The sequence below is a fragment of the Aquarana catesbeiana genome, linkage group LG05 (assembly GCF_042186555.1).
Source record: "Aquarana catesbeiana isolate 2022-GZ linkage group LG05, ASM4218655v1, whole genome shotgun sequence".
In the NCBI taxonomy this organism is placed as follows: Eukaryota; Metazoa; Chordata; class Amphibia; order Anura; family Ranidae; genus Aquarana; species Aquarana catesbeiana.
This window is the reverse complement of record NC_133328.1, coordinates 236,096,927-236,109,980: the sequence shown is the minus strand read 5'-3', so window position 1 is coordinate 236,109,980 and position 13,054 is coordinate 236,096,927. Positions and strand designations below refer to the sequence as shown.

The following is a 13,054-nucleotide window of genomic DNA, read 5'->3' as shown; positions in this document are numbered from 1 at the left end:
AGTTCCCAATCCCTATCCAAGTTGTAATCGCTCAATAAAACAAAACAAAGCACTGGAATGTTTCCTGACTCCTAACTGTTTTCCTGATTTGGTGTGCCTATCTGTGCAGGGTGGGGATCCCACTTCATCAGCGGCTCCTTGGGGGTGCGCCACCCTTAGATACTTCAACAGTGAGGACTCCCTGTCATAATTTCTACTCTTTTCCTGTCCATGTGGGAGCATTGGGCATTCCCATCCTTTTGGTGTATTCCATCACCTGATGTTTTGTTTTAGATAATATATTGGAAATAATGGTGATAATGAAACTATCACCCTCATAATGGTTACAGTAGATGTGCAGACCCAGAAACTCAAAACAGAGAAATTGTGAGGTTGTTTTAACTTTTCAGCATCTACCAAAAACTGAAATATCAGTTAAGGGCTCGTGCACACAGTCTTACAGTTGCTGTTAGGGGCGTTTGATGTTTTTTTTTTTTTTAACTGCCTCTAAAAGTCCCTCCATGTTAGCCTATGTGTCCATGCACACAAACTGTTATGCCGCATACACACGGGCGGACGTTTTGACCGGACTGGTCCGACAGATTTTCGACTGACTTTTTGAACGAACGGACTTGCCTACACACAATCACACCAAAGTCCGACGGGTTTGTACATGATGACGTATGACCAGACTAAAATAAGAAAGTTGATAGCCGGTAGCCAATAGCTGCCCTAGCGTGGGTTTTCGTCCGTCGGACTAGCATACAGACAAACTGATTTTTTGACCGGACTCGAGTCCGTCGGACAAATTTGAAACATGTTCCAAATCTAAAGTTCGTCAGATTTTTGACCGAAAAAGTCTGCTGCAGGTCCGATGAACCCCACACATGGTCGGATTATCCGCTGGATTCGGTCTGCGGACCAGTCCAGTCGAAAAGTCCGCCCGTGTGTACACGGCATTAGAGGTGTTTGGAGGCATAAGCGTTTAGGGGCAGTAGAAGGGAAAAAAAAAAAAAAAGACAACCCGTGCTTCCAGGAGCAGTAAAAATGAAAATTGCCAAAAAAAAGCGCCTAAACGCGGCAAGTAGCGTTTAGCCGCATTTGACGTTTTTACATTATAAATGAAATGAAAAACGCGGGAAAACGTGCAAAAACGCACAATAACGCTAATGTAAAAACGCGGCTAAAGGTGAAAAAACTGGCGTTTTTAGAGCTACTGTAGCTCTGTCGTTTTTAAAACGTCCTGTGTGTATGAGCCCTTAATCACATTGTTGTGTTGCACCCCTATGCATCTTGCAAACGCACCTGTTACTTATGTGGTTTGGTGCAAACAGAGCCCTAGGGTGCAGTGAGCATAAGCAATGCACAAAACATACCCATGTCAATCAATATTTACAGGGCTTTTTGACCTGATTATATTTTTGTAGGGGTAAGTGCACTTTGTACATAATTCTTTTTTTTTTATATTAACGCAACTATGTACATGCTAATGAAACATTTAATAGAGGTGGGCTGGGGAAGTTATTGTTTCCTTTCCAAGTGTCTGTGAAAAAGTTGATGTCCTGGAAGTATTGGACATGTATTTACATCTGTTTGCTGCCAACACTGCCCCAAGTATTCCACTTTGAACACAATATTACACACGGACCTGCAGCTGCGCTGCACACAAGGCAAGTCGGGGTGGTGGTAGCTAACTAGCTCCGAGACGATGACTCTGCTCTGTGCACTCTGTAGCCTCCAGCAATCTCTCCAGCTGTTCCCCACAGCAGTGATGTGTGGCCCCACCCCTCAGCTGAATTCCTCAGGGGGAGAGGTGGCCAGAGCACCTGTCACTGCCATCATCCCCACACGGCTCTATGATCCTGGCCTCTGATTTGGGTGCCTTTGATGCTTGTGTACTGTATACACTATACATAGGAATGTGCTACCTAGCTGGCTGCTTGGTTTGCAGAGAAAGGGAGGGGGTTGTAGGGCATGTAAGGAGTGCATGATATTGAGAAAATTACCTGGCCTAGCAGTACTCCTCCAAGAGTAACACTAACAGGATTGAGAGACTCGCTCCCTCCATAGCCTGGCAAAGATTCCCTAGTTCGCTGCCTCCTCAGGACATAAACGTCCTCTATTCTGCATTATAAGCTGCAGGCACCTCCAGGGTCGGACTAAGCCTCTCATGGGCCCCCCCCCCCCCCGACCCCATGCCCTCGGGAAGTGCCCAAATGGTCATTGGTGTTTTAATAAATCTTTCCTTAACCGAACAATACTGTCATCAAGGTCTCTTTCTTTATACATTATGGTTCCCAACGCTACATTCTAAATCTATCTGCAGGCTCCCCTGTGATAATTGTCACCTTTGAACTTTTTGAGCTGCTACCGATATTGCTAATGTCACACCAATTCCAAGCCCAGGTTTGGGATCAGCCTCAGCTGATTGGGAAACCTAGGCAGATTAAATATTAAAATTATGAAAAACTTTGCTTTATAGTAAAGTATTTTAAATCACAATTGGCACAACCATTTTACCAAAACTATTTTATTATGCAGCACATTTCCTGTAATTTTACATTCTCAGAATGTAGAAAAAAGTGTTTTGGTCACATTCAACAATTGGTGCATTATTTATGTAATTTAAAAGGCAATAATTCCAGGATTATTGTTGCTCATCTTTATGAAAAAAATAATTTGTCTGTTTTAAATGAGTTTTTTTTTTTTTTTTTTTTTAAGCAAGGGCTGGGATAAAATACTGTAAGGTGGCATCGTCGTGAAGTAAAATGAAGTGGACCATCCGTTTATGAACAATATCTGCAAAAAAGAAAGACAGAAAAGCTATTTGGTATGTTCAATGCATTAGAAAACACTAAAACATGGCCTCAACTCATTAATCTGTGATGCCAATATTGCATGCAAAAAACTGTGGGTATTATGTCTTAATTTACCAAAAAAAAAAAAAAGTTTACCCCACTAGGTCTCCCCTCAAACTCAAACATGAAAAATAGAGAATTCCTGGGAAGGAAACAGTTGCTACGATGCAGAGAATTGAGGATGTTACTCCCTGGTGTGCCCTGCTGGCATCACCGATTCTAATACTGGAATATGAAAATAGATACCCATTATGGTAGGTATTAAAAGGATCTCCATTTTTTTTAAGCACTTTCAGCAGTTGATTGAATCACCTACTGAGTATGCAGCTTCTTCATCTTTTAAGCACCTAAGCTCTGGAAGGTTTTACTCCCTTTATGACCAGGGCATTTTTTGCCTTTTGGCACTGTACTACTTTAACTGGCAATTGCGTAGTCATGCAACACTGTACGCAAATTGAATGGATGTCTTTTTTTAACACAAATAGAGCTTTCTTTTGGTGGTATCTGATTACCACTGCATTTTTTAATCTATTATTATATAAAACGAAAAAGACGGAAAAAGTACTAGTTACTTACCGGTAACTGTCTTTCTGGGAAATCTTCCAGGACGGCACACCTGAGAGATGAGAGGCTCCTCCCCACAGGAAACACAATCAATCAACAGCTGTTTTAAGTCCACCCCCTTCCCCTTGATCCTCAGTTTGTAGAGAAGTAACTCCTGAACCAGGTTCACAAGAGAAATCATTCCTCATAGGCACTCACCTTCTAGTGTTCTAAAATTTTCCCTCCTCCAACGGGTGGGAAGTAAGCCTGCTGTCCTGGAAGATTTCCCAGAAAGACAGTTACCGGTAAGTAACTAGTACTTTTCTCAAGTCATCTTCCAGGACGGCACACCTGAGAGGATAAGCAAGTACCTCAGGCCTACCTTAGGGTGGAACCACTGCAAGACCCTCTTGGCGAACCTCGGTTCTGCAGTGAGCTTTACCTTCACTCCATATGCTTGATGAAGGTATCTTAGCTGGATCATGCGGCCGGTCTACTCCATGTCCCTGCCTTCTCTGCTTCGGATGCAGGATGTAGGTGGAGTGGGATCTTAAAGATGGAATCAGAAAACATGTTAAACTTGTAGGTTATCAATGTTGCCTGTCACACATCTAACAACAATGGCCTATTCTGCCTATAGGTGCTGCTTAGAACCACTAAAAAGATTAATCAGAGACCTGTGTTGTAAGACAAGGACACTACATTGATCCATAAGGAGGGCCTGTCTTAACACAACCCTGTCCAGGGAAATAAAACTGCCAAAAAAGGGGGGGCCCTGACAGACAACCTTTTTTTTTTTGTTCGTTTTTATCTTTACGTCAGCAAAGACTGAAAGGAAACCTACTTAAGAGAAATAGATTAACAGAAGCTTAAACCCTGGGTTTAAGGCATGCCCAATCTATAGTTTTACTTACGCCTGAGAGCCTACTCAGGAGATTAACATCCATAGCAGGAGTAGAACACCCATATTGCTACATCTAGTTTTGCTAGAAGGGCAAAATGAAGGCCATGCACCGAGCTGTAACCTATTTGGTCAGGTATACATCTTTATACTTCATCTTCAGGCCATAATACTCCTCTGAACAGAACTTCCTAAGTTCTTATTAAACAGGGCGATTCATTATCGCCTTCCTCCGGTGACCCATAACCCTACTGGGCTTCAACCCTAGGAAATGGCTCTGGCATCCCTGAATGTAAGGGGTCGAGGCTTTCTGACGTGTGACGTCTGCAGCCAGAACTCCTGGCCCTTCCACGGAAGAGAAGGCTGAAATACAAAAAGGTGATACATGTATAATTAATATCACAAATAAAAAGACCATAGATTGTGGACATAGCACAATAGATTTAGACAGAAAGGACACAAGCATAGACAACAATGTTGTGTGACTAGCTAAACCAACATATCAAATATGGGAAGAGACCCAAATCTGAACCTCCATGTAGACAAACCATCCTCACAGTCTGGTTTTCTGATGTGCAGCCAATATGTAAGCATTAAGACACAAAAACCCTAAATGCTGCGCATTTCTGAAGTGCAGCTAGCTAGGTCATAACTGGTAAATACAGAAAGAACGGGAACCCCCTTTACAGTGGTGTTTTACTGATGTACAGCAAAACAAGGCCGTAAAGATAAGACAGAAAGACCCAAACTTCTATGTTGTGAATTTATGATGAACCACCAAGTACAGTTATAAAAGACAATCCTTTCTGTTAAGCAGTTCTGTAGTGCAGTTACACAGAACCAACACAGAAAGAACACAAGCAACCTACAGCATTGTGTTTTTCTGAAGTGCCATAAGGTAAGGCAATCTGAAACAGAAAGCACCAACAAGCTTCAATGTTGAGTATTTCTGCTGTGCAGCAACATAAAAACAGAGAAACAACAGACAGCCTTTACAGCTGCAATCTTTCTGGTCTACTGCAAAATAAGGCAACAACTCCACAATGAGTATTCCTGCTGCGTAGCAAAACCTCAACCAGAAGGGACAGATAAGCTTAGGGTTCCCACACCCGTGCGACCCAACCTGCAACTTGGGACTGCAAGACGCATGAGAAGTCATATACTATGGCTTCAAAGGGTACCATTCGTGACTGTGCGACTCCAGCCGTCCCTGCTCACAGACCTCAAGATTACACAGGTCGCAGGAAAAGCAATTTTCAGGTCGAACAAGCAAGGGGTCCCCATGCTGTGGCTCCCTGGAGGAGTGCAGCCAACAACCCCCTGCTGTGTATCCCTAAGAAACAGCAAGGAAGATCAATGAGAAACACCACTTACTGCTGTGCCTTTCATATATACGGATGATAAGGCAGTAAATATAGGACATACAGGACACAAACAATGTTCAATCTTTGTGTACGTCTGATGTGTAGCAATATACCAATACTGAGCAGAGATGCCACCATCCTCAATGTGTCTCCCTGCTGAGCAGCAAAAACAAATCAGAAAAAGACAAGTAACCTTCACTGCTGTGTCCTTTCTGATATGCAGCCAATAAGGCAGTATATGTGTAAGACATAAAGGACAGACAACCTTCAATCTTGTATATGTCCGATGTGCAACAACAATTCTTAGAGATAGCACATCCATATTCAAGTAATTTGGCATGCGACTCAACATGTCAAATCGCATGCCTAAAATCGGCAGCCATTGCCGTTAATAGCACTGTCTTAATTGGCACAACGTCACTTTGTGGTGCTGCACCGATTACCAAAAGCAGTATGTGTACTACCCCTGGCACAGGTTCAATTTTTACTTCTGTTATGGAGCCCAACAAATCAGGACCATCAATCTTTCCTGCTGCCTTTCTGATAAGCAACCAATAAGGTAGTAATACAGGACACAAAAAAACCCCACAGACAGACCTCAATCTTGTGTAGGTCTTATGTGCAGCAATATAACAGATATGAGCAAAGATGTCATCACCAGACTCAATTATGTGCATTTCTGCCGTGCGGCACAAAACCAGAAAGTACAGACCACCTTCCCTGTTGTAATTTTCTGATCTGTAGTATAAAGGACACCAAAAAAGCTTCAGTGCAGTGCATTTCTGATGTACAGCAATATACCCCTTATGAGCAGAGATGTCACAAATCTCAATGTGTATTTTTGTTGTGCCACCAAACACCCCAGCAAGGACAAACCTTCACTACTAAGGACTACTGGTGAGCAGCCAAGAAGGAGTCATGGTGTATCCCTTTATGAAATAACCAAACAGGGGCAATTTATTTCATAGGCATAGCCTTGGCTGTAGATACTAACCCTTCACTACCAGTGAAGGAACAAATCCTAAAATGGTTGGACACCTTACTATAGTAGCTGTTCTACCTTACCTTCATAGACTGAGCAAATGCTAGCCAGCTCATACACAGGTGGGGCTGATCAGTAACTAAAGTCTCAATGAGCCCAGCCCTAGAGACCAATTTAAGACCTCTAGAAAGGGTGGTTACCAATTTAGCCTGGAGGTAAATAGCCACCTGCAGGCCTTAAACAAGCAATCATGTAGCTATCTAGCTCTTGCATATGTTTGCAAAGAAAATCCTTAATTAAAGCATATAGGAAGCGATTTATGGTAAATCGCCTTTAGATCTGTCACTGAGTGGACTGTAGCCCAAACCAACAAAAAGGTTTTTCTTACCTCCTGCACTATAATATAACCACAGTGTAAAGGTGGAGTGGGAGGTTGGAGCTTATGAAAAGTTACCCATAGCAAGCAACCCCCAAGAGGAGGATCTGTCACAAGGGAACCTCTACTGTGTCACACAGAAGCTTGGTCCCTGCCACATTGTTGAAAGTTAGGTCAGCTTTTTGGAGCAACTTCAGATTCCTAGCAGCTGGGCTAATAGGGCCATATAACCTAGTGCACCTGCTGACCAGGGGAGCTTACTCCTGAATCCTTCAACCATTGCACCATTAATAAATTGTTCAGTGGTATACCTGGCCAGTAAGGAACTCTTTGTTCTACCAGGTCCCCCCCTTTGCTATATTCACCGCTACTAATGTACCACAACCGGGCATGTAGGGAGAGGCTGGCAACCTACTGTTGTGATAACCACAGTATATCTGCTATAAAACGGAGCTGTGGCTGGTAGTTTTAGCAGTAGCTTCTGGGCTATTTTGTTATGCAGACCCCAGGTCCTGCACTGCACCACTCAGTAAATACAGGGGGAAGGGGAAGAAATGCCTTACCTACCTCTTTCCCATCTGAGGTGGTTTAGGCACACTTGCTCCTCTGCACCACCATACAGCATCTCTGATGTAAGAGGGAGCTGTAGCTGGTGTTTTTAGCAAAAGCTTCTGGGCTATTTGAATCCAGACCCCAGGGGAGATTATCTCAAATGCCCAGAAACCATCTGGCTGGAATTGGGGATTTTGCAGCTAAAATTCCCAAGGTAAAGGAAAGTACTCACCGTTGTAGTCTTCCCCTTTTGCCACAGCCACCAGGCTTGCTTTTCCACCCTTATGGTCCACACGCAAGGAGGATAGCCGCCAAAGTGCCCCCCCCCCCCCCAACTGCTGTCCCCGTAGGGAGCTGCAAGGTTAGGCTGTGTCCTGCACTGTACCAGTCAGTATATACACACATGGGGGGGGGGGGGGGGGAGCAATGCCGTACGTTCCTCATTCTCATCTGAGGTGGTTTAGGCAGACATCCACCATAGTGAACTGGTGCCTCCTCGTAAGAAGGATGTGGGCGCCTGCTCCTGCTGACTCTCAGCCTTCCCTCCTGGGTTAGAAACCGGGTCATTCAGGCGGCGCCCTCCCCAGCAGCCCACGCGAGCTACCAGGGGCCCAGGAGTCAGAGGATACGATCCCCCTGGAAAGAACCGACGGCCAGCACCCCTGTCTGAACGGACGCCCGGACAGGTAAGGGGGGAGACAGGATAAAGGCCCCTGAAGTTCTGGGGACACCACTGTACCCAGGGGCCTTCAGCTCTCAGGAGGGCTCTTCCAGTTTCTGCTGCCCCCCCCTGAGGAAAGGATATGGGAACCCCCCAAGGAAGGATAAATATATCCGGCCAGACCCAGAGGCTTCCCAGGCATTTAGTCCGGCTCCCAGGGGGAGACCACCAGCCCCAGGCTTCGGGTCATTTGGAAAAAAACAAAGAGTTTTGCTGTGTAGGGAGAAACACAATCAAAAACTGAGGATCAAGGGGAAGGGTGTGGACTTAAAACAGCTGTTGATTGATTGTGTTTCCTGTGGGGAGGAGCCTCTCATCTCTCAGGTGTGCCGTCCTGGAAGATAACTTGAGAAATTTTACTTTTTGCGATAAAGCAGATACAATAAAAATGTAAATAAACAAATTTCTTCATAAATTAAGGCCAAAATGTATTCTGTTACATGTCTTTGGTGAAAACAAAAATCCCAATAAGTGTATAAGTGATTAGTCTGCGTGAAAATTATAGCATCTACAAGCTTTGGTATATATGATGGAATTTGTATTTATTTTTTTAGTAATGGCGGTGATCAGCAACCTATAGTGGGACTGTGACAGTGCGGCGGAAAATCTGACACTAACTGGGTGGGAAAGAACACTGACATCATACAGTGATCAGTGCTAATGCTATAGTGTAAGCTGGTGCCATAACTGCTGCCTTAGGTTTCCCATTTTAGGTTGGCTCCTTTTTTCTTGCAGCATCCTTTGGCGCCACCCTTGCATGTAGATACTAGAGCTGTGTCTTCCTACATTGTGCGCATCAATAAACACACACAGCCCCAAAGATGGCAAGGCAATCCCTTGCTCTTCCCTCCTCCTCCCTTCTCCAAGATAACAGACTGGCTCTAGGCTGCACGGCCTACTGTTAACTCTTTCTAATGAAAACCAGAAGTTCAGGGAAGCAGCACTGGGAGAGCAGTAGCCAGCAGCACTGAAAGTTGCAAACTGCAAGTGCTGGGATAAGAATTTTAATAATTATACTGGGGTAAGTTTCTCTTATTGCATTAAAGTGATATTAAATTTTTGTGGTTTTTTTAAATTAAAATAACAAACATGTCTATACTTACCTGCTCTGTGAGCAGGTAGCCCTGATCCTATTCTTCTGGGGTCCCCTGCCAGCACTTCGGGCCCCTCCTTTTTGGCTGCTGCCCCTATGGAAAGCCACTTTCCATGAGGGCACCTGTGAATGCTCGCTCCTGAGCCCAGTTGCTGTGTCCATTGACACAGACAACTAGACTCGCCCCCACCCCTGTGTCACAGCATATGATTAACAGCAGTGGGAGCCAATGGCTCCCGCTGCTATCAATCTGCCCAATGAGGAGGGAGACAGCGGCGGGAGCCACTGCTCTCATGCACATCGCTGAATCAGAAGGGAGGGGGGCACAGCAGCACAGAAGGTTTTTCACCTTAATACATAGAATCCATTAGGGTGAAAAACCTTAAGGCTTTAGAACCACTTTAAGCCAAGAATACTTATTTAGGCTTTGTTTCCACTACTGCGAGTTGTTGTACAACTTGACGCATGTGAAGTCGCATGACAAGTCAAAGTCCATATTTCAATGGTCCTCGTTCTAATTGGTGTGACTCAAGTCGCAGCGACGCCAAAAAAGGTTTTTGCACTACTTTGTTCCGACTTCGGTGCGACTTGTTCTTGCATGGTCGCATGACATTGAAACAAAAATCGCATTGCAAAGTCACAATGTAAATGGCGCGACTTTGGGGTCACGATAGTGGAAACCTAGCCTTAATACTACTCTACATACGAATATACTTTTTGGTCTTCTGGTGCCTCAGTCACTCAAAGCAACTACCTGTTTTATCACAAGTGCTAGGGCCTCTCATGCAGAACAAAGCTTCTTTTATTTTCTAGTATATGGTTTATGTAATCTATATACAATAAGTCATAACTGTTAAATTGCATGTATACGGGGGGAGATTTACTAAAACTGGTGCACACAGAATCTGGTGCAGCTGTCCATAGTAACCAGCTTCTCACTTCAGCTTGTTCAATCAAGCTGACAATAAAACCTAGAGGCTGATTGGTTTCTATCTATGCACAGCTGCATCAGATTCCATGTGCACCAGTTTTGGTAAATCTAACCAACAGGCTTATTTAATGAGGCAGTGCATAGTATAGTGCTACACTGAGAAGCACTGCAAACCACAGTTGTCAGTTGGATTTCAGTTTAATGCATTTAAATGAGGTTAAGGCTCGGTTCACACTAGGGGCGGCACGACGTGCAGGTCGCCTCACTGAGGCGACCTGCACACGACTGCCTGGGCGACTTGCAAAACGACTTCTGTATAGAAGTCTATGCAAGTCGCCCCAAGTCGCCCCCAAAGTAGTACAGGAACCTTTTTCTAAGTCAGAGCGACTTGCGTCGCTCCCCTTAGAACGGTTCCATTGTACAGAACGGGGCGCTACTTGTCAGGCGACTAGATCGCCTGACAAGTCGTCCTAGTGTGAACCGAGCCTAAGGGTCATATGACATTGCAGAATGCTGTAACTTAGAGCAACCAATCAGTCACAGTATTTTGCACTAACTCGTTTAAGAATTTTGAGGCGGTAAACAGATGGCAGAAAAGGAACAAACGGATAAGGCACACAGGTTAAAAAAAAAACAAAAAAAACACAGAATAGGCTCCTATACCGTTGTTCTCAAAAGTCTGTATACCCTGGCAGAAATTGTGAAATTTTGGCATCAATATTGAAAATATGACTGATCATGCCAAAAAACTTCTTTAAGGATAGCAATCACATGAAGCCATTTATTATCACATCGTTTTTTGGATCCTTTTTAAATAATAATGATAAACAGAAATCACCCAAATGGCCCAGATAAAAAGTTTACACACCCTGGAATGTTTGGCCTTGGTACAGACACAGAAGGTGGCACACACAGGTTAAAATGCCAATTAAAGGTTACTTTCCCACATTTGTGGCTTTTTAAATCACAATTAGTGTGTGTCACAGAACGTCCCACACTCCGCTTGAGTGCTTCCGTTAGTATACCACTTCCTTGTAGTCTGGATACAGATATCAGATATTCCAACCTCTCTGAGCACAAAACAAGGCGACACTTGCTTGTTGCTAACATGGACTAACTTTATTTAGAATCAAAATCACAAGACTTTATATGCCGTTGGAACCTCCTCTAACAATACAACTGTAACCTAATTAACCTATATATCAAGAATAATGTACAAGTGAATGTGAGAGCTGACATCACTGAGGGGGCTAGGGAGGAGGTGGAATCTTTATGGGTAGAGCTCCAAAGGGATGAAGCTAAGGGGAAAATAATACTGGGGGTATGCTATAGGCCCCCTAACCTGAGGGAGGAAGTGGAGACGGATCTCCTATCACAAATTGGATTAGCAGCAAGGATGGGAAGTGTTATCATAATGGGGGATTTTAATTATCCAGACATAGACTGGGCGGAGGGAACCGCGCATTCATTTAAGGCTCGCCAGTTCCTTAGTGTCTTGCAGGACAATTTTATGGGTCAGATGGTAGACGCACCAACTAGAAATAAAACATTACTAGATCTCCTGATTACCAACAATACAGACCTGATAACAGATGTGGAAATACGGGGCAATTTAGGTAACAGCGATCACAGGTCAATTCGTTTCAGTATAAATCACACAAATAGGAAACATGAAGGGAACACAAAGACACTGAATTTCAAAAGAGCCAACTTCCCTAAACTACAAACCTTGCTAAAAGGCATAAATTGGGATAAAATATTAGGAACAAAGAATACGGAGGAGAGATGGGTTTGCTTTAAGAGCATATTAAATAAGGGCATTAGCCAATGTATCCCATTGGGTAATAAATTTAAAAGAGCGAACAAACATCCTGGATGGCTTAACTCCAATGTAAAAATGCATATAAAAGCAAAGGAGAAGGCCTTCAAAAAATACAAGCTTGAGGGGTCATCCTCAGCATTCAGAATTTATAAAGAATGCAATAAGAAATGTAAGGGTGCAATTAGGATGGCTAAGATAGAACATGAAAGACACATAGCGGAGGAGAGCAAAAAAAAAATCCCAAGAAATTCTTTAAGTATGTAAACAGTAAAAAAGGGAGGACAGACCATATTGGCCCCATAAAGAATGAGGAAGGACATCTGGTTACAAAGGATGGGGAGATGGCAAAGGTATTGAATTTATTCTTCTCCTCAGTCTTCACGAGTGAATCGGGGGGCTTCAGTAACCAAAACTGCAGTGTTTATCCTCATGACACAACACAGGAAGCACCTACATGGTTAACAGAGGACGGAATTAAAATTAGACTTGAGAAACTTAACATTAATAAATCACCGGGACCAGATGGCTTGCATCCGAGGGTACTTAGGGAACTCAGTCAGGTGATTGCCAGACCGTTGTTCCTAATTTTTACAGACAGTCTATTGACTGGAATGGTACCAGCTGATTGGAGAAAAGCCAATGTAGCACCAATATTTAAAAAGGGCCCAAAAAACATCCCTGGGAATTACAGACCAGTTAGCCTAACATCAATAGTATGTAAACTCTTGGAGGGGATGATAAGGGACTATATACAAGATTTTAGTAATAAGAATGATATCATTAGCAGTAATCAGCATGGATTCATGAAGAATCGCTCTTGCCAAACCAATCTATTAACCTTCTATGAGGAGGTGAGTTGCCATATAGATAAAGGAAGGCCCGTAGACGTGGTGTATCTGGATTTTGCAAAAGCATTTGACACAGTTCCCCAT

General features: G+C 43.6%; 1 protein-coding gene across 4 annotated transcripts in view; it reads right to left on the bottom strand.

Moving 5' to 3' along the window:
• Positions 1–2,491: 2,491 nt before the first annotated feature.
• Positions 2,492–13,054, bottom strand: part of HUS1 (HUS1 checkpoint clamp component) — a 72,234-nt gene continuing 61,671 nt past the window's right edge. For all 4 annotated transcript variants that reach the window (XM_073630623.1, XM_073630624.1, XM_073630625.1 and 1 more), the window contains one exon: positions 2,492–2,778. In XM_073630623.1, coding sequence (XP_073486724.1) covers positions 2,696–2,778 — 83 coding nt within the window. In that variant the 3' untranslated portion in view covers positions 2,492–2,695. The remainder of the gene's footprint in view (positions 2,779–13,054) is intronic.